Here is a 19089-nt window from a genome sequence, read left to right as displayed (position 1 = left end):
AGAATTATGCGTTAGAAGCAGTAGAGCCCCTTGCAGATCAAAAGCACTCTTGTCATTTCAAACGCATTATCTGGTTATTCCCTGTTGTGAATTGCCACTGTGAGCAAATTGTCCATGTTTAAGTCTCATCTGATTTTGCTCCAGCAGATAACCTGTCCCGTTAAGATGCAACAGGTGGCCAGGAAGAGGATCAGCAGAGCACAGACAGGCACAAGCTTATTGGCCGGGATGAGCATGACGGAACAGCACAGCACAACCAACCACAGAGGGAAAACCGCTATGTGTATATCTATGTCAATTTATGGGAAAGACAACATAACATACTGTACATCGTAAGAGTATGATACTGTATGATACTTTAGTTTATAGGCATGTAAACAATGATTTACAGTGTGACTCACATGAAAGTAAGGCCTAAGAAAACCTACATGGAAAAAGGTATGAGATAACCTGAACAAAGTATGTGGACACCCAAGTCAACTTATTCACCTTCTTGCTGAGAGTTTCACAAGAATATCAGTAACCCTCTTGTATCTATAGAGTGAGAATTACGTTATAGAATTACGTGATAGCTGGGCTTAGCTTAATTTAGCTTAGTTTGGCATGGACTGGAGTCTTTGCTGGTTGGCAGACAACCTCGCAGTGATATTCCCAAACGAGGCCTCGTTGCTGAACTAAGCACACTGGCATTTGGCTATATCTTCGATCTACCCTAATAAGAATAGAAAATGGGTGTCAAACTTCCCATAGTAACTCTCAGCAAGAAAGTAAATGAGCATACAGTATCTACAAAAATTAACAATGACAAACAATTGAACACAAGACACAAGAACATAAAAGAATGAGGAAACAAGTGTCCTTATACTTTTAGCCATATGTAGCTTCATAAAGAGTAGATGTTGCTTACTGAAATTTGTTGCAACAGAAGCGTTTTTCCTCATTATACTAAGCTTGTTGGGATCACAGTCAAATTCTTACAGTGTGTGTAGAGAAAGGCTACATGTATCTCCATGACTGAAACCACATTTTACTACTCAAACAGTTACAAATATGATCTGTTCAACACTTTAACAATGTCTTTGTCTGTTTCTTTCTGTCGCTCTATCTCCCTACCATTACACAAAAAAAAAGATTAGAGTGTAGAAACATGCAAATTAAACTTTATCTTTTCGCACACTTTCAAAGTAGCTCACTTCAGGGGCGACAATTGTCAGTTTGTCACGGTCATTTCCACAGGTAAAACTTGGGGCTTGTGAAATGTTTTAGTAATTGACAGTTTACAAAAATGTAAACACATCTGGGAACAAATACTGATTGAGCTCACCGGAACATATAACGGACCAACAAACCAATTATGGAGATCCATCATTACCTCTGGCTTCTTTCTATGTAAGTTAAACCTAACATTGATAATTGTATTGTGTCTAAAAAATCTCCTTATTTGGCATGAAATAATGTGCTTTATCACATCACCTAGTATAGTTTTGCTAACATATTCAGTTTATGTTTCTTTCATATTCAGTATTTTTGTTTTATCGTTTTCCCTATTGCTTAGAGAAATCATTTGCATTATCGTGAATCTCCGATGCACCTTTTGGAAACTCTTACAAAAGCTGTGCTATAATAAATGCCCTAGTTTGAAGACCTGCACACAAAAATACAATCATTCCATCAACAATTACAGGGAAAATGTCTCTTTAAAAAAATATTTCAACAGAACATTTAAATATAGTGTAAAAAGTGCAGGTGCAGAGTGGTGTACGGTTTATTATCCTTTGTAGGTTATCATCTTTTGAGAAAAAAAATACAATGGATTGCTGTGTTAAGTAGGGGAGAACGGGGTAATTTGTCACACGGGTTGGTTGTCACAATCGTTATATCTCGGAACCAGAAGGCGCTGTGTGTGAAATTTTGGTATGTAAATATCCAGAATTGGGATCAGAGGTCACCTACATAGTCTTCCTTGGAGTTAGACTGCTGAATTTGAGGTGAGACGACTGTTTGTGTTTTTCATGTCAAATTGAAAATATTTAGCTCCTCAGTATTTTTCTTCTAGGCTTATACACAATGGGTTTATAACAAAACACTTGTTACCCATACAAAGTGTGAAGGGTAAACTATAGTTTAGATTGTTGTTAGCAAGCTAATTAGTTGTCAGATGGTTTTTGGCCTTGATGCTAGCAAGAAATTCAAGTTGGGGTTGGTCGTCACATTTTTTGGGGGGTTGGTTGTCACATGCTATCTCAAGGCTGCAGCCAGAAAAGGAACCCAATAACGAAATAAATTGTCAAGCTGTATCCTCACTGACACCCCAGAGAAGGAAAGAATAGAGCAGGAAAAGGCAGCTAGCATGCAAAAGAAAAAAGGGCAACAAAATCAAAACAACCCAGTGCATCCCAAACTAGACCAGCTGCCAAGGCTACAGTAAGTTATGTAGGCCTATTTGTCAACTTGACAATGCAATTAAACGTTCAAATTTAGTTCTACTTTCTTGCCTTCTTTTTAAGATTATTCCCATTAAGATAACATTGTGACAAACAACCCCATAGTGTTTGAGAACCGACCCCTTGATGGGGTTGGTTGTCACAATGTGTAAGGGTGTCTTTGATGATTAATTTCTTCTTTATTACAATAAGATAGAAAAAGTGAGGGGTACACATTTCAAGCCAACACCTTAAGCTTCAATTTAATGTAGGAATGACTATTGAAAGATGTTTAGGTGATAAGCAATTCTCACTAGAGTAAAAAGTGTGCCTACTTACCCCATTCTCCCCTATTCTATTGTCCATTGTGTAATGAGTGAATTAAGGAATATATTGATTATGTTGTTTGAAGAAAAATATTTGATTCAACTGTTTTGAAATACGGCAATTGTGATTAGACAAATGTGTTCAAGCAATTGAGAAAAACTGTATCGCATGTTGAGGTTAAAGTTTCCAAGGAAATGTTCTTCAAATGAGCAGTTTTTATGTTTTTCCCCCACCAGAATAACCTCCTGTTGCAGTTCAGAGAGCGGTTTCAATGACAAACCAGCATTGGATCCCGGATTTTACAACCTGAACTGGATGAAGTCTATCCCTGATGAGACCCCACTGTCTGCTATCACCATTCCTGGAACACACGAAAGCTTAGCATTTAATGGAGGCTATCTTTATGTTTGTCAGGTTTGGACCTTAGAAGACCAACTTAATGTGGGAATACGGTATTTTGACCTGCATTCTCAAATTTGGTTGCCCACCCATTACCATATGTATATCCGGAATAGTCACTGGGTGCTGTGGAAACAAATGAAATTTGATAAAGTCCTGAGAGTCATTTTAAATTTCCTAAAAAACCACAGTAGTGAGACCGTGCTTTTGAAGGTCACACTTCATGGGTTTAACCAGAAGAAAATCATAAACCTGATGGAAAAATCAATGGAAAAGGTCAAAAATAGAATATGGACTAAGTGGTCGGTACCAAACATGCAACAGGCAAGGGGCAAGATCGTTTTTATCCGGAGTAACACATATCATACTGGAATTTTCTTTGAAAACAACCAGCTAAAAAATGTTGAAAAGAAAATGAAGTCACACCTTTGTGCCCATAACATTGTGCTGACTGAGAACGTGGCAACAAATATGAACCGTCCAAAAACGTTAGCTAAAGAGGTGAACAAGCAGCTTTACGAGTATGCGAAAAGCCCAGATAAAGTAGGATGTTTGGGGGTCTTAAGCATGAATTTCCCCAGTGCCGATCTCATTAAAGCAATTATTCAAATGAAGCCGTGCAACTGTGTTGAAGCTGCAAAAATAAGAAATTATGGAGAATCTAACACAACACCACAACCAAATCCGGAAGCACAAACAGAAACAGAACCAGAGCCCGAACCAGAGCCTGAGCCAGAACCAAAACCTGAACCAGCACCTGAACCAGAGCCTGAACCAGAGCCTGAACCAGAGCCTAAACCTGAACCTGAACCAGAACCTGAGCCATCCGGAGAACCAGAACCTGAACCAGAACCTGAACCAGAGCCTGAACCAGAGCCAGAACCAGAACCTGAACCAGAACCAGAACCAGAACCTGAGCCTGAACCAGAGCCTGAACCTGAACCAGAACCAGAGCCTGAACCAGCACCTGAGCCATCCGGAGAACCAGAGCCTGAACCAGAACCTGAACCAGAACCAGAGCCTGAACCAGAACCTGAGCCATCCGGAGAACCAGAACCAGAGCCTGAACCAGAACCAGAGCCTGAGCCAAAACCTGAACCAGAACCAGAACCAGAACCAGAACCAGAGCCTGAACCTGAACCAGAGCCTGAACCAGCACCTGAGCCATCCGGAGAACCAGAGCCTGAACCAGAACCAGAACCTGAACCAGAACCAGAACCAGAACCTAACACAACACCACAACCAAATCCGGAAGCACAAACAGAAACAGAACCAGAGCCCGAACCAGAGCCTGAGCCAGAACCAAAACCTGAACCAGCACCTGAACCAGAGCCTGAGCCAAAACCTGAACCTGAACCAGAACCAGAACCAGAACCAGAACCAGAGCCTGAACCTGAACCAGAGCCTGAACCAGCACCTGAGCCATCCGGAGAACCAGAGCCTGAACCAGAACCAGAACCTGAACCAGAACCAGAACCAGAGCCTGAACCAGAGCCTGAACCAGAGCCTGAACCTGAACCAGAACCTGAGCCTGAACCAGAGCCAGAGCCAGAGCCAGAACCTGAACCAGCACTAGAACCAGAGCCAGAACCTGAACCAGAACCAGAACCAGAACCAGAACCAGAGCCAGAGCCAGAACCTGAACCAGAACAAGAACCTGAACCAGAACCAGAACCTGAACCAGAGCCTGAACCTGAACCTGAACCTGAACCTGAGCCTGAACCAGAACCTGAACCAGAGCCTGAACCAGAGCCTGAACGAGAGCCTGAACCTGAACCTGAACCAGAACCTGAGCCATCCGGAGAACCAGAACCTGAACCAGAACCTGAACCAGAGCCTGAACCAGAGCCAGAACCAGAACCTGAACCAGAACCAGAACCAGAACCAGCGCCTGAACCAGAGCCTGAACCTGAACCAGAACCAGAGCCTGAACCAGCACCTGAGCCATCCGGAGAACCAGAGCCTGAACCAGAACCTGAACCAGAACCAGAGCCTGAACCTGAACCAGAACCTGAGCCATCCGGAGAACCAGAACCAGAGCCTGAACCAGAGCCTGAACCAGAGCCTGAACCTGAACCTGAACCAGAACCTGAGCCATCCGGAGAACCAGAACCTGAACCAGAACCTGAACCAGAGCCTGAACCAGAGCCAGAACCAGAACCTGAACCAGAACCAGAACCAGAACCAGAGCCTGAACCAGAGCCTGAACCAGAACCAGAGCCTGAACCAGCACCTGAGCCATCCGGAGAACCAGAGCCTGAACCAGAACCTGAACCAGAACCAGAGCCTGAACCTGAACCAGAACCTGAGCCATCCGGAGAACCAGAACCAGAGCCTGAACCAGAACCAGAGCCTGAGCCAAAACCAGAACCAGAACCAGAACCAGAACCAGAACCAGAACCAGAACCAGAGCCTGAACCTGAACCAGAGCCTGAACCATCCGGAGAACCAGAGCCTGAACCAGAACCAGAACCTGAACCAGAACCAGAACCAGAGGCTGAAAAAGAGCCTGAACCAGAGCCTGAACCTGAACCTGAACCAGAACCTGAGCCTGAACCAGAGCCAGAACCTGAACCTGAACCGGAACCTGAACCTGAACCAGAGCTTGAACCAGAGCCAGAACCAGAACCTGAACCTGAACCTGAACCAGAGCCTGAACCTGAACCTGAACCAGAACCAGAACCTGAACCTGAACCTGAACCAGAACCAGAACCTGAACCAGAACCAGAGCCTGAACCTGAACCTGAACCTGAACCAGAGCCTGAACCAGAACCTGAACCAGAGCCTGAACCAGAACCTGAACCAGAGCCTGAACCAGAGCCTGAACCTGAACCAGAACCTGAACCAGCACCTGAGCCATCTGCAGAACCAGAGCCTGAACCAGAGCCAGAACCTGAACCAGAACCAGAACCTGAACCAGAGCCAGAGCCAGAACCTGAACCTGAACCAGAACCAGAACCTGAACCAGAACCAGAGCCTGAACCTGAACCAGAACCAGAACCAGAGCATGAACCAGAGCCAGAACCTGAACCAGAACCAGAACCTGAACCTGAACCAGAGACAGAGCCAGAACCTGAACCAGAACCTGAACCAGAACCTGAACCAGAGCCTGAACCAGAGCCAAAGCCAGAACCTGAACCAGAACCAGAACCAGAACCAGAACCAGAGCCTGAACCAGAGCCTGAACCTGAACCTGAACCACAACCTGAACCAGAGCCTGAACCAGCACCTGAGCCATCCGCAGAACCAGAGCCTGAACCAGCACCTGAGCCATCCGCAGAATCAGAGCCTGAACCAGAGCCCGAACCAGAGCCTGAGCCAGAACCAAAACCTGAACCAGCACCAGAGCCAGAGCCAGAGCCAGAACCTGAACCTGAACCAGAGCCTGAACCAGCACCTGAGCCATCCGGAGAACCAGAGCCTGAACCAGAACCAGAACCTGAACCAGAACCAGAACCAGAACCTAACACAACACCACAACCAAATCCGGAAGCACAAACAGAAACAGAACCAGAGCCCGAACCAGAGCCTGAGCCAGAACCAAAACCTGAACCAGCACCTGAACCAGAGCCTGAGCCAAAACCTGAACCTGAACCAGAACCAGAACCAGAACCAGAGCCTGAACCTGAACCAGAGCCTGAACCAGCACCTGAGCCATCCGGAGAACCAGAGCCTGAACCAGAACCAGAACCTGAACCAGAACCAGAACCAGAGCCTGAACCAGAGCCTGAACCAGAGCCTGAACCTGAACCAGAACCTGAGCCTGAACCAGAGCCAGAGCCAGAGCCAGAACCTGAACCAGCACTAGAACCAGAGCCAGAACCTGAACCAGAACCAGAACCAGAACCAGAACCAGAGCCAGAGCCAGAACCTGAACCAGAACAAGAACCTGAACCAGAACCAGAACCTGAACCAGAGCCTGAACCTGAACCTGAACCTGAACCTGAGCCTGAACCAGAACCTGAACCAGAGCCAGAACCAGAACCTGAACCTGAACCTGAACCAGAGCCTGAACCTGAACCTGAACCAGAACCAGAACCTGAACCTGAACCTGAAACAGAACCAGAACCTGAACCAGAACCAGAGCCTGAACCTGAACCTGAACCTGAACCAGAGCCTGAACCAGAACCTGAACCAGAGCCTGAACCAGAACCTGAACCAGAGCCTGAACCAGAGCCTGAACCTGAACCAGAACCTGAACCAGCACCTGAGCCATCTGCAGAACCAGAGCCTGAACCAGAGCCAGAACCTGAACCAGAACCAGAACCTGAACCAGAGCCAGAGCCAGAGCCAGAACCTGAACCTGAACCAGAACCAGAACCTGAACCAGAACCAGAGCCTGAACCTGAACCAGAACCAGAACCAGAGCATGAACCAGAGCCAGAACCTGAACCAGAACCAGAACCTGAACCTGAACCAGAGACAGAGCCAGAACCTGAACCAGAACCTGAACCAGAACCTGAACCAGAGCCTGAACCAGAGCCAAAGCCAGAACCTGAACCAGAACCAGAACCAGAACCAGAGCCTGAACCAGAGCCTGAACCTGAACCTGAACCACAACCTGAACCAGAGCCTGAACCAGCACCTGAGCCATCCGCAGAACCAGAGCCTGAACCAGCACCTGAGCCATCCGCAGAATCAGAGCCTGAACCAGAGCCTGAACCAGAGCCTGAACCTGAACCAGCACCTGAGCCTGAACCAGAGCCAGAGCCAGAGCCAGAACCTGAACCTGAACCAGAGCCTGAACCAGAGCTTGAACCAGAGCCAGAACCAGAACCTGAACCTGAACCAGAACCAGAACCAGAGCCAGAACCTGAACCTGAACCAGAACCTGAACCAGAGCCTGAACCTGAACCTGAACCAGAGCCTGAACCAGAACCAGAACCAGAGCCTGAACCAGAACCAGAACCAGAGCCTGAACCAGAACCAGAACCAGAACCAGAACCAAAGCCTGAACCAGAACCTGAACCTGAACCAGAACCTGAACCAGCACCTGAGCCATCCGCAGAACCAGAGCCTGAACCAGAGCCAGAACCTGAACCAGAACCAGAACCTGAACCTGAACCTGAACCAGAGCCAGAGCCAGAACCTGAACCAGAACCTGAACCAGAACCTGAACCAGAGCCTGAACCAGAGCCTGAACCAGAACCAGAACCTGAACCAGAGCCAGTGCCAGAACCTGAACCAGAACCTGAACCTGAACCACAACCTGAACCAGACCCTGAACCAGCACCTGAGCCATCCGCAGAACCAGAGCCTGAACCAGAACCAGAACCAGAACCAGAACCAAAGCCTGAACCAGAACCTGAACCTGAACCAGAACCTGAACCAGCACCTGAGCCATCCGCAGAACCAGAGCCTGAACCAGAGCCAGAACCTGAACCAGAACCAGAACCTGAACCTGAACCTGAACCAGAGCCAGAGCCAGAACCTGAACCAGAACCTGAACCAGAACCTGAACCAGAGCCTGAACCAGAGCCTGAACCAGAACCAGAACCTGAACCAGAGCCAGTGCCAGAACCTGAACCAGAACCTGAACCTGAACCACAACCTGAACCAGACCCTGAACCAGCACCTGAGCCATCCGCAGAACCAGACCCTGAACCAGCACCTGAGCCATCCGCAGAACCAGACCCTGAACCATCACCTGAGCCATCCGCAGAACCAGACCCTGAACCATCACCTGAGCCATCCGCAGAACCAGACCCTGAACCAGCACCTGAGCCATCCGCAGAACCAGACCCTGAACCATCACCTGAGCCATCCGCAGAACCAGACCCTGAACCATCACCTGAGCCATCCGCAGAAGCAGACCCTGAACCATCACCTGAGCCATCCGCAGAACCAGACCCTGAACCATCACCTGAGCCATCCGCAGAAGCAGACCCTGAACCATCACCTGAGCCATCCGCAGAACCAGACCCTGAACCATCACCTGAGCCATCCGCAGAACCAGACCCTGAACCATCACCTGAGCCATCCGCAGAACCAGACCCTGAACCATCACCTGAGCCATCCGCAGAACCAGACCCTGAACCATCACCTGAGCCATCCGCAGAACCAGACCCTGAACCATCACCTGAGCCATCCGCAGAACCAGACCCTGAACCATCACCTGAGCCATCCGCAGAACCAGACCCTGAACCATCACCTGAGCCATCCGCAGAACCAGACCCTGAACCATCACCTGAGCCATCCGCAGAACCAGACCCTGAACCATCACCTGAGCCATCCGCAGAACCAGACCCTGAACCATCACCTGAGCCATCCGCAGAAGCAGACCCTGAACCATCACCTGAGCCATCCGCAGAAGCAGACCCTGAACCATCACCTGAGCCATCCGCAGAAGCAGACCCTGAACCATCACCTGAGCCATCCGCAGAACCAGACCCTGAACCATCACCTGAGCCATCCGCAGAAGCAGACCCTGAACCATCACCTGAGCCATCCGCAGAACCAGACCCTGAACCATCACCTGAGCCATCCGCAGAAGCAGACCCTGAACCATCACCTGAGCCATCCGCAGAAGCAGACCCTGAACCATCACCTGAGCCATCCGCAGAAGCAGACCCTGAACCATCACCTGAGCCATCCGCAGAAGCAGACCCTGAACCATCACCTGAGCCATCCGCAGAACCAGACCCTGAACCATCACCTGAGCCATCCGCAGAACCAGACCCTGAACCATCACCTGAGCCATCCGCAGAACCAGACCCTGAACCATCACCTGAGCCATCCGCAGAAGCAGACCCTGAACCATCACCTGAGCCATCCGCAGAACCAGACCCTGAACCATCACCTGAGCCATCCGCAGAACCAGACCCTGAACCATCACCTGAGCCATCCGCAGAACCAGACCCTGAACCATCACCTGAGCCATCCGCAGAACCAGACCCTGAACCATCACCTGAGCCATCCGCAGAACCAGACCCTGAACCATCACCTGAGCCATCCGCAGAACCAGACCCTGAACCATCACCTGAGCCATCCGCAGAACCAGACCCTGAACCATCACCTGAGCCATCCGCAGAACCAGACCCTGAACCATCACCTGAGCCATCCGCAGAAGCAGACCCTGAACCATCACCTGAGCCATCCGCAGAACCAGACCCTGAACCATCACCTGAGCCATCCGCAGAAGCAGACCCTGAACCATCACCTGAGCCATCCGCAGAACCAGACCCTGAACCATCACCTGAGCCATCCGCAGAAGCAGACCCTGAACCATCACCTGAGCCATCCGCAGAACCAGACCCTGAACCATCACCTGAGCCATCCGCAGAAGCAGACCCTGAACCATCACCTGAGCCATCCGCAGAAGCAGACCCTGAACCATCACCTGAGCCATCCGCAGAAGCAGACCCTGAACCATCACCTGAGCCATCCGCAGAACCAGACCCTGAACCATCACCTGAGCCATCCGCAGAAGCAGACCCTGAACCATCACCTGAGCCATCCGCAGAACCAGACCCTGAACCATCACCTGAGCCATCCGCAGAAGCAGACCCTGAACCATCACCTGAGCCATCCGCAGAAGCAGACCCTGAACCATCACCTGAGCCATCCGCAGAAGCAGACCCTGAACCATCACCTGAGCCATCCGCAGAAGCAGACCCTGAACCATCACCTGAGCCATCCGCAGAACCAGACCCTGAACCATCACCTGAGCCATCCGCAGAACCAGACCCTGAACCATCACCTGAGCCATCCGCAGAACCAGACCCTGAACCATCACCTGAGCCATCCGCAGAAGCAGACCCTGAACCATCACCTGAGCCATCCGCAGAACCAGACCCTGAACCATCACCTGAGCCATCCGCAGAACCAGACCCTGAACCATCACCTGAGCCATCCGCAGAACCAGACCCTGAACCATCACCTGAGCCATCCGCAGAACCAGACCCTGAACCATCACCTGAGCCATCCGCAGAACCAGACCCTGAACCATCACCTGAGCCATCCGCAGAACCAGACCCTGAACCATCACCTGAGCCATCCGCAGAACCAGACCCTGAACCATCACCTGAGCCATCCGCAGAACCAGACCCTGAACCATCACCTGAGCCATCCGCAGAACCAGACCCTGAACCATCACCTGAGCCATCCGCAGAAGCAGACCCTGAACCATCACCTGAGCCATCCGCAGAACCAGACCCTGAACCATCACCTGAGCCATCCGCAGAAGCAGACCCTGAACCATCACCTGAGCCATCCGCAGAACCAGACCCTGAACCATCACCTGAGCCATCCGCAGAAGCAGACCCTGAACCATCACCTGAGCCATCCGCAGAACCAGACCCTGAACCATCACCTGAGCCATCCGCAGAACCAGACCCTGAACCATCACCTGAGCCATCCGCAGAACCAGACCCTGAACCATCACCTGAGCCATCCGCAGAACCAGACCCTGAACCATCACCTGAGCCATCCGCAGAACCAGACCCTGAACCATCACCTGAGCCATCCGCAGAACCAGACCCTGAACCATCACCTGAGCCATCCGCAGAACCAGACCCTGAACCATCACCTGAGCCATCCGCAGAACCAGACCCTGAACCATCACCTGAGCCATCCGCAGGACCAGACCCTGAACCATCACCTGAGCCATCCGCAGAACCAGACCCTGAACCATCACCTGAGCCATCCGCAGAACCAGACCCTGAACCATCACCTGAGCCATCCGCAGAACCAGACCCTGAACCATCACCTGAGCCATCCGCAGGACCAGACCCTGAACCATCACCTGAGCCATCCGCAGGACCAGACCCTGAACCATCACCTGAGCCATCCGCAGGACCAGACCCTGAACCATCACCTGAGCCATCCGCAGGACCAGACCCTGAACCATCACCTGAGCCATCCGCAGGACCAGACCCTGAACCATCACCTGAGCCATCCGCAGGACCAGACCCTGAACCATCACCTGAGCCATCCGCAGGACCAGACCCTGAACCATCACCTGAGCCATCCGCAGGACCAGACCCTGAACCATCACCTGAGCCATCCGCAGGACCAGACCCTGAACCATCACCTGAGCCATCCGCAGGACCAGAGCCTGGCCCGCATCCTCCCCCTGTGCTCCCTGACCTCCCTCCTCCAGCAGAACCAGAACCTGGCCCACATCCCCCTGTGCTCCCTGACCTCCCTCCTCCAGCAGAGCACAAGCCAGAACCACAGTTGAGAAGGCGCAAATGTCATCGAGGTTAAATGGAATCATACATATATCATTAAAATTAATATTCTCTGTATTAAAATTCAGGAAAATATACTCAGTATAATGTATATGTATGTATCTATACTTGGATGTTTTCATTTTTTAATACTTTGGTCTACTCCACTCTTCTAAGAGATTGAACTTTCCTCCTCTACATTTATTTGACACTTGTAGCTACTTTTAGATAACTATAAAATAATCAACAAATAACTTTGACTATAACAATGATTAACTTAAGATTTTATTGATCCCCAGGGGGGAATGTACAAGCCACCCAGCAGTGGATAACATTATAGGCCTATTTAAGGGATATTAGCAAACGGGTCACTCTCGAGAAATAAAGACCGACAGGGTGAACAACAGACTAGCATGCAACGGACAGCTACTAACTATATACAATAAGTTAATGTATTGAGGCTAAATATTGATCAATACAGGGGTTTATTGATCAAAAAAGGCTTAATATTTCTAAGTTCTAGTGTGTAACTGTTTGTAGACATCTGTCCACTGATTGATATAACAGGAAGCGATCGATCCAAACAATGGTTGCGTTCCGAATCGCATACTTTCTACCATATAGTATGTAGAAAAAAGATTTAGGATGTCCCGATTCTTATGGCCAGATTTAGGATGGTTAGAAGTACCCGGATGTCCTACTTCATGCGGCCAAGATTGTTAGTGTTGAAAAGTGCATCCTATTTGGGCGATTCTGACCCACAATCCAGTGCGCACGTGAAGTGACGTAACATCGACGAAGCCTCCATATGAAAACAAACGGGGATGCGACGGATATAAAAGCAAGAGGCAAGATCAAGGCGCAATGTTATGATGAAATAAGAGAGTAAAGTATGTCCCAATAGTATGCCTACTGCATTCTAACTAGATTCTTTTTATCGTCGGATGTAGTATGTAGAATAGAAAAAAAGAAAGAGTATGCGATTCGGAACGCAACCAATGTCTGTACTTCAGGTCCGTAGCTAGCAGCAGCAGTGTTGTCTGGCTGTGCGAGACTAGTAGGTAGGTAGTAACAGTCTGTTACCCAAAGTAACAGTTATTTATCCACAGTGATCATTATTGATACTAACTATGATTATGATTTCAATAACGGGGGGATTTAAGCTACCAAGTAGTAAATTAAGTAATATTGTTGTATATAAAATAAGTAAGGGATAATGTAGAGCAAACGGGCCACTCGCAAGAAATAAAGAGCTGCGCATCGGGCTCCTGCTTCACCTTTTCGGTGAACAAGCAAAATAGGAATATTGTTATATATAAAATAAAGTAAATTAAAGTAGGCTCCACGTGTCAGGTAATGTTTACAAAACAGTTTACATAATACACATGGGTAGATGGGTAGCAACATTAGAGTTTCAAAAACATGTGGTAGGTGGTACACTTATTTTGAAGTACTCCAGAGGATGTGGTGTTTTTGCACTTACCCAAGCATGTTCCGTATATAAACAAGCTCAACCAGCTCGCCATAACAGCCAGAGAACTGATATCAAACTGCGATTAACTAAATTGTGCAACAAAACTTACCTCATCTATCATTATAACTGGTCAACTGGTCAGCAAGCTGCAGCTCACTTTACCGCCACTTTACAATAGTACCCCTTTAACCATAATCCGATAATAGGCCTATACATTTTTTCCATAATTGGCCATGGTGCACAATGAATTATTTTACTACTTGTACTTAAAGTACAATACTACAGTAAGACTTCAGAGGTAAAAGACAAGTGTGTTACAAATGTGTGTCCTCCCTCTTAAACAAATTTCACAAATTTCAAAAATGTGTGTCTTCCACCTGAACTTTGGCCTTTACTGACATCAATCAATTGACATTTTCTCCTTCTTTACCGTTTTCCATATACTACTTAAATGTTTGTCAAACCAAGACACCAACACACCTAAAGCAATCGCAACATACTTATCGTCAGTTTACAAAATTCTCAACAACACCAATCAATTATCTCAGTCAGGATCAAAAAGTATGCAGAAAACTTTGAGCACCACATCTGTAATTACAAGGTACGTGGAACCTGTAAATCAACTCAGGCTTGTGCAGTTGTTCTTCGATAAAAAGTACAAACTTATCTTGAAGCAGTGCCTACAGGAGTGGGTCCCAGCCTGGAGGTTAGGACACACAAACTAGATTTTTGACATTTTAAGACCACTGGAAGCTCTTTGGATTGTTGTCAAATCATGCTGGGGTGAGATGGGCCATCAGGTTTTACAATGTTTTCATTCATCTATAGAATGAAATAAAAATGTTCATTTCACTCAACCACATAATAGTAAAGACACTGATTATTCTGAGTAGTCTTTTTTCCCAAAGCTGTAAACAAATTATAGTTGGCTTCATTTATCAGCTGCTTGTTATAATACAATAATATAAAACACATTATTCTGTCCCATTCTGGATCAACGCTTTAATACTTTTACTTCTAGTACTTTAAGTATACTTCGATGCTGTTGGTGGTTTTGGAAAAAGTCTTTAAAAAAAATAAGCTCTCATATCTAGAACAAAGTCAATAATTAAAACAAAGTATTCAAACTAAAAAGAAGTATTCAAAATATACCTAAAGTACAAAAACTAAAAGGATTCATTATGCAGAATGGATCTGAATAAACTTATAAATATGTTTAAAGATAATTTTAAATGTACACAATTATAAAAGCTAATGCATTTATTCTCACAGTTATGACCTAAATCTCATAAATCTTTTAGTATTGTCCCACCTCTTTCTCCTTCATTAACTGAACACAGCGACAGTTAGATCACAGTTTTCACTTTGGAGTATCGACATGTGACTCGCCCATAGGACTCGCCCAAACCTGCACGTTGGTCGCCTGCCACTGGTTGTTTCCTGAAGACAAGAAAAAGGGAAAACCCTGACTTCCTTGTATACCGGCATACAACTGAACGAGAAGCGTGCGGTGGAGCATTTATAACTAGTTCACCTGAGCGAAAAGACACGTCCAAGGGTCGGTAAGGTAAGTCTCTCTTCTGTTGTCAAATTAAAGTTTAGGCAGACAAATAAGTAGTGAGTTTTTATTGAATGTACCACGGACTGAGAAAACGTCATAGTTTCACTGTTATGTCATTCATTTTGTTAGTGAAAGTTTGACATAGAAATCGAATCGCTTGTTTCCCCGCTCACTTCTCTTTTATATTTTAAACTCTTTTACAACTTTTTTGAAGATGGGATGAGGATCAGAGTTGAAGCCTACAAAACATATTTTCAGTCATTTATAGCGAAGAAAATAACTCAAATATTCACTGGTTTCTGCATCTCAAATCATGTGATGATTCGCTGCTTTTCTCTGTTTTATTTAGTCAAGTGCAACTTTATGGATTTTGGACAAAACAAGACTTTTGAAGACGTCACCAAGTTGGGCTTACATTTTTTTTTAATAAAATAAAATAGTGATTATTATGACTAGTTGCCAGAGATGGAAGAAAGTAGTACCCATGTCTTCTACCACAGTGAAAGTAAAAGTCCTTCAATAAATATAAAAATATGATGATGAAAATCAGAACAAAATAAGTAGCCTATGCAAATAAAGGCTACCTAAAGTTAAAAATTTGTGATGCATAATGGCTTATAATAACGTAGTATTAACTTTATAAACTGCATGTGAATTTCCATCCTCTTTGGATCAATAAAGTGTTGTCTTCTTCACCTATAATAATAAAAAAATCTTAAATTAATTTCTATATTTGCCAAGTGTATCTTTAAACCTGAATATACAGTTAACTAAAGTTATTAGATAAATGTAGTGCAGTGAAACGTACAGTATCTACTAAATGTAATTAATTGATTGCTTTGCCCATAACAAGTCACACTACTTTATTTTTTTTTATCTGACTAAAACCCAAAGATATTAATTTTCTTATTTTAAACAGAAAGACAAAAAAAATCTGCAAATTCCCACAGTGGAGAAGCAGAAAACAGATACTTTAATACTAGCATTTTTGACACTGAATCGATTAAGGGATTATTATGTAATCGATCTTTTAGGAGCACAGACAGGTCACACACATGTACATTTATTCTCTGTGTTTTCTCCAAACAGGTGTATAATGCTAGAGAAGAGATGAACGCTGAATTTACTCTTTTCCCGTCTGAACACCCGTGGAGTAAAAACCAAAACAACCTCTCATCCCCTGACACTTCTACATGGATCTTCCCTTCGCTGCTCCCTGCTCCACACTCCTCCCGTCCACCCTGTGAGAGAATGTTTCCCGGTGAACCTCACCCGTCCCCATCCCCGTTCCCGTCCCCGGACCCCCAGCCCTCTGAAGCCCACCTGGACTTCTTCCACAAACTCGGGTACTCCACGGCTCAGGTCCTGGCAGTGCAGCAGAAATATGGCCCCAACATGGACACTGATAAAGTTCTTGGGGAGCTGGTTCAGATGCGGGCCAGTCGTGAGGCCATGCAGCAGGGGCCCGTTACCACCATGTCGGTGCTGGTGCCCAACGGAGACCCACATCAGCCTGGGGGTCCCACGCTGCTGCTGCCTTTCACTGCAACGTCTCCTCAGAGCAAAGACGAGAGCGGAGAGGACGAAGACGCTCTCAGACCCATTGTTATAGACGGGAGCAATGTGGCCATGAGGTGAGATAAACTACAGCTGAAGTTATTGACTAGTTCTGGAAGTTAATTTGTTGATACATTTCTTTATTTTAAATCTAACAAGTTCAGTGGTTCTTACTTCTAAAATGTGTCACTTTTATCCCATTTAATTTCACCTCAAGTCAACGTCAACCAATTATTCACTATTTGTTCATCTTGGAGATAAACCAACACACCCTCCCTATTTTTACAGTCTAAAGGCGATACATATAACATAAAATACCTGCGCCTGGGCGATTAATTGAATTTCGATTTCGGTTACAATTTTGGCTTCCCTCGATCATGAAAACAAGATAATCGTAATAAAACGGTTATTGTGCGGCACGCCGGGTCATGTGTAGTAAATGCAGCGCACCCTTCTGTCTCCACCTGCGCTCCGCCCCGCCCGAACACTGTCGCTTTCAGCGATTCCAGTGCTTTATGTTTATTCAGCATAAAGTTAAAACGCTCGTCCAGGATGTTACACCGAAACACAAAAGCCTTGCGCGATTGAAGCAGCGTTTCACTCGTTGAAACATAGTGTGAGTGAGACACTGTGATGGCGGTGGGTAACGGTGTCATTCACTGTGAGAACTTGCCGGTGTGAGCCGCCGCGCAGAAAAGCTCTGTGGCTTTACGGGTAAAATGATAGTCGGGGATTCCTGCACGTTAACGTTGTCTAATTTTTATGATCAGCACTCTGATGCAAATTCTGAAGTCTGAACATTACGGTGTCAGCTGTGGTGTAGTTTTTTTTTACAGCAACTCAACGTGCACTGCAAAAACAAAAGAAGGCAAGAAGTCGATCTTTTTGTAGATTCATAGCCTACCTCCTCTTATAAGTCGAAGTACACATCAATGAATGGTTCACAATCACATCCCTAGTAAAATATACATTTTACTCTTAGATTCAAAGGTTTTACTGATTATTTATTTTGTGTGGCTCTTTAGTTGTAGGCTATGTTTGAGGAGCACAATTGGGAGTTTTGTTTATGTAATGTTGAAAGAATTGGCTGAATTTTCATTTTGGTGCATCCCTACAATGAATAATCATCTTTAATAACCGTGATTACAATATCAATCAAAATAATCGTGATTATCATTTTTGCCATAATCGAGCAGCCCTACCTGAAAGGCAAAAAAACGAATTTACTGTTCCACCGAATCGTTTGTATTTTGGTTATAATAATGATAAATTATGGGGGTATAGGGTTCGTTTTTTTCACTAAGGTTTTATTAACTAAGACTGGCATTTTTGTCTTTCTATGAACATTCAGTAGCCTCCAACACATTTTTAAACAGTGTTGGCTGCATTGTCTCGTTAGCATCATTAGCACATTTCACACCGTTACAGTTATGACATCACACTTCTTAGTTTCACATAATAACTTGAGAAATCACAAGTTTAAAACTCAAAATACCAATTCTTTAGTCGGAGCGGTCCATTTACATAATTACAGTGTCACACAACTGTTGTCTTTCTGTGGTTGGCAGAAATTATCAGCACATGATTTTCCCTCGGTGTTGGAAGTTGTCATGAAGTGTTAAAAGACAAGCAGGAACTGTTTTTATCTGCTCTGGTTTTCAGCACCACTTTATTGACAGTCGTTTAGGGAACTCTGCCTCTGGGCACATGCAACCTTTTACCTCGTGAGTAAGCATAATAGATGGCAGAAAGGACAGTGTATAAACTTGGAGAATACACACCCCTGTGTCCTCTAGTCTTTTAAAACCAGACACGCCCGTTCAGGCACGTTGCAGACAGGCAGTCGCAGTATGCAAATCAGAGCATGTACTTCTATAGGCCTGTATGAGACTCTTCTTGTAATCTTGACTTATAGACCTTATATCAACAGCAAACAGGCCTGACAGCATTTTACACCTATAAGCTACCTCTCTCCTTGTCGTCTTCTTTGTCTTTGATTTAAAACCTGACACGTCCAAAAATGTCCCTGAGGGCTCAGAACACTGACAACCGTTTTTGTTTTTTGTTGCTCACATGAAGAGACAATGACAGTGTGTCGTGTTTAAATATTTTGCTGCCAAGCTCAACAACCACTTTACTTCAAACCACATATAGCAGAAATAATACTTTATTTGTTTA

At 46.2% G+C, this 19089-nt stretch overlaps 1 protein-coding gene across 3 annotated transcripts in view; it reads left to right on the top strand.

Moving 5' to 3' along the window:
- The first annotated feature begins 15249 nt into the window (after positions 1-15249).
- The window catches only part of zc3h12ab (zinc finger CCCH-type containing 12Ab), a 184661-nt gene continuing 180821 nt past the window's right edge, over positions 15250-19089 (top strand). For 2 of the 3 annotated variants that reach the window (XR_013845314.1, XM_080045789.1), the window contains exons 1-2: positions 15250-15360; positions 16444-16988. Coding sequence is in view for 2 of the 3 variants with exons in the window: in XM_080045789.1 (XP_079901915.1) it covers positions 16465-16988 (524 nt within the window). In the remaining variant the exon portion in view is untranslated. The remainder of the gene's footprint in view (positions 15361-16443; positions 16989-19089) is intronic. The other variant, XM_080045790.1, reaches the window with a different exon arrangement.

Source organism: Ammodytes marinus, assembly GCF_949987685.1.
Source record: "Ammodytes marinus genome assembly, chromosome: 17".
NCBI lineage: Eukaryota > Metazoa > Chordata > Actinopteri > Uranoscopiformes > Ammodytidae > Ammodytes > Ammodytes marinus.
Note: the sequence above shows the minus strand (reverse complement) of the source record. Positions and strands in the feature narration are given on the sequence as shown.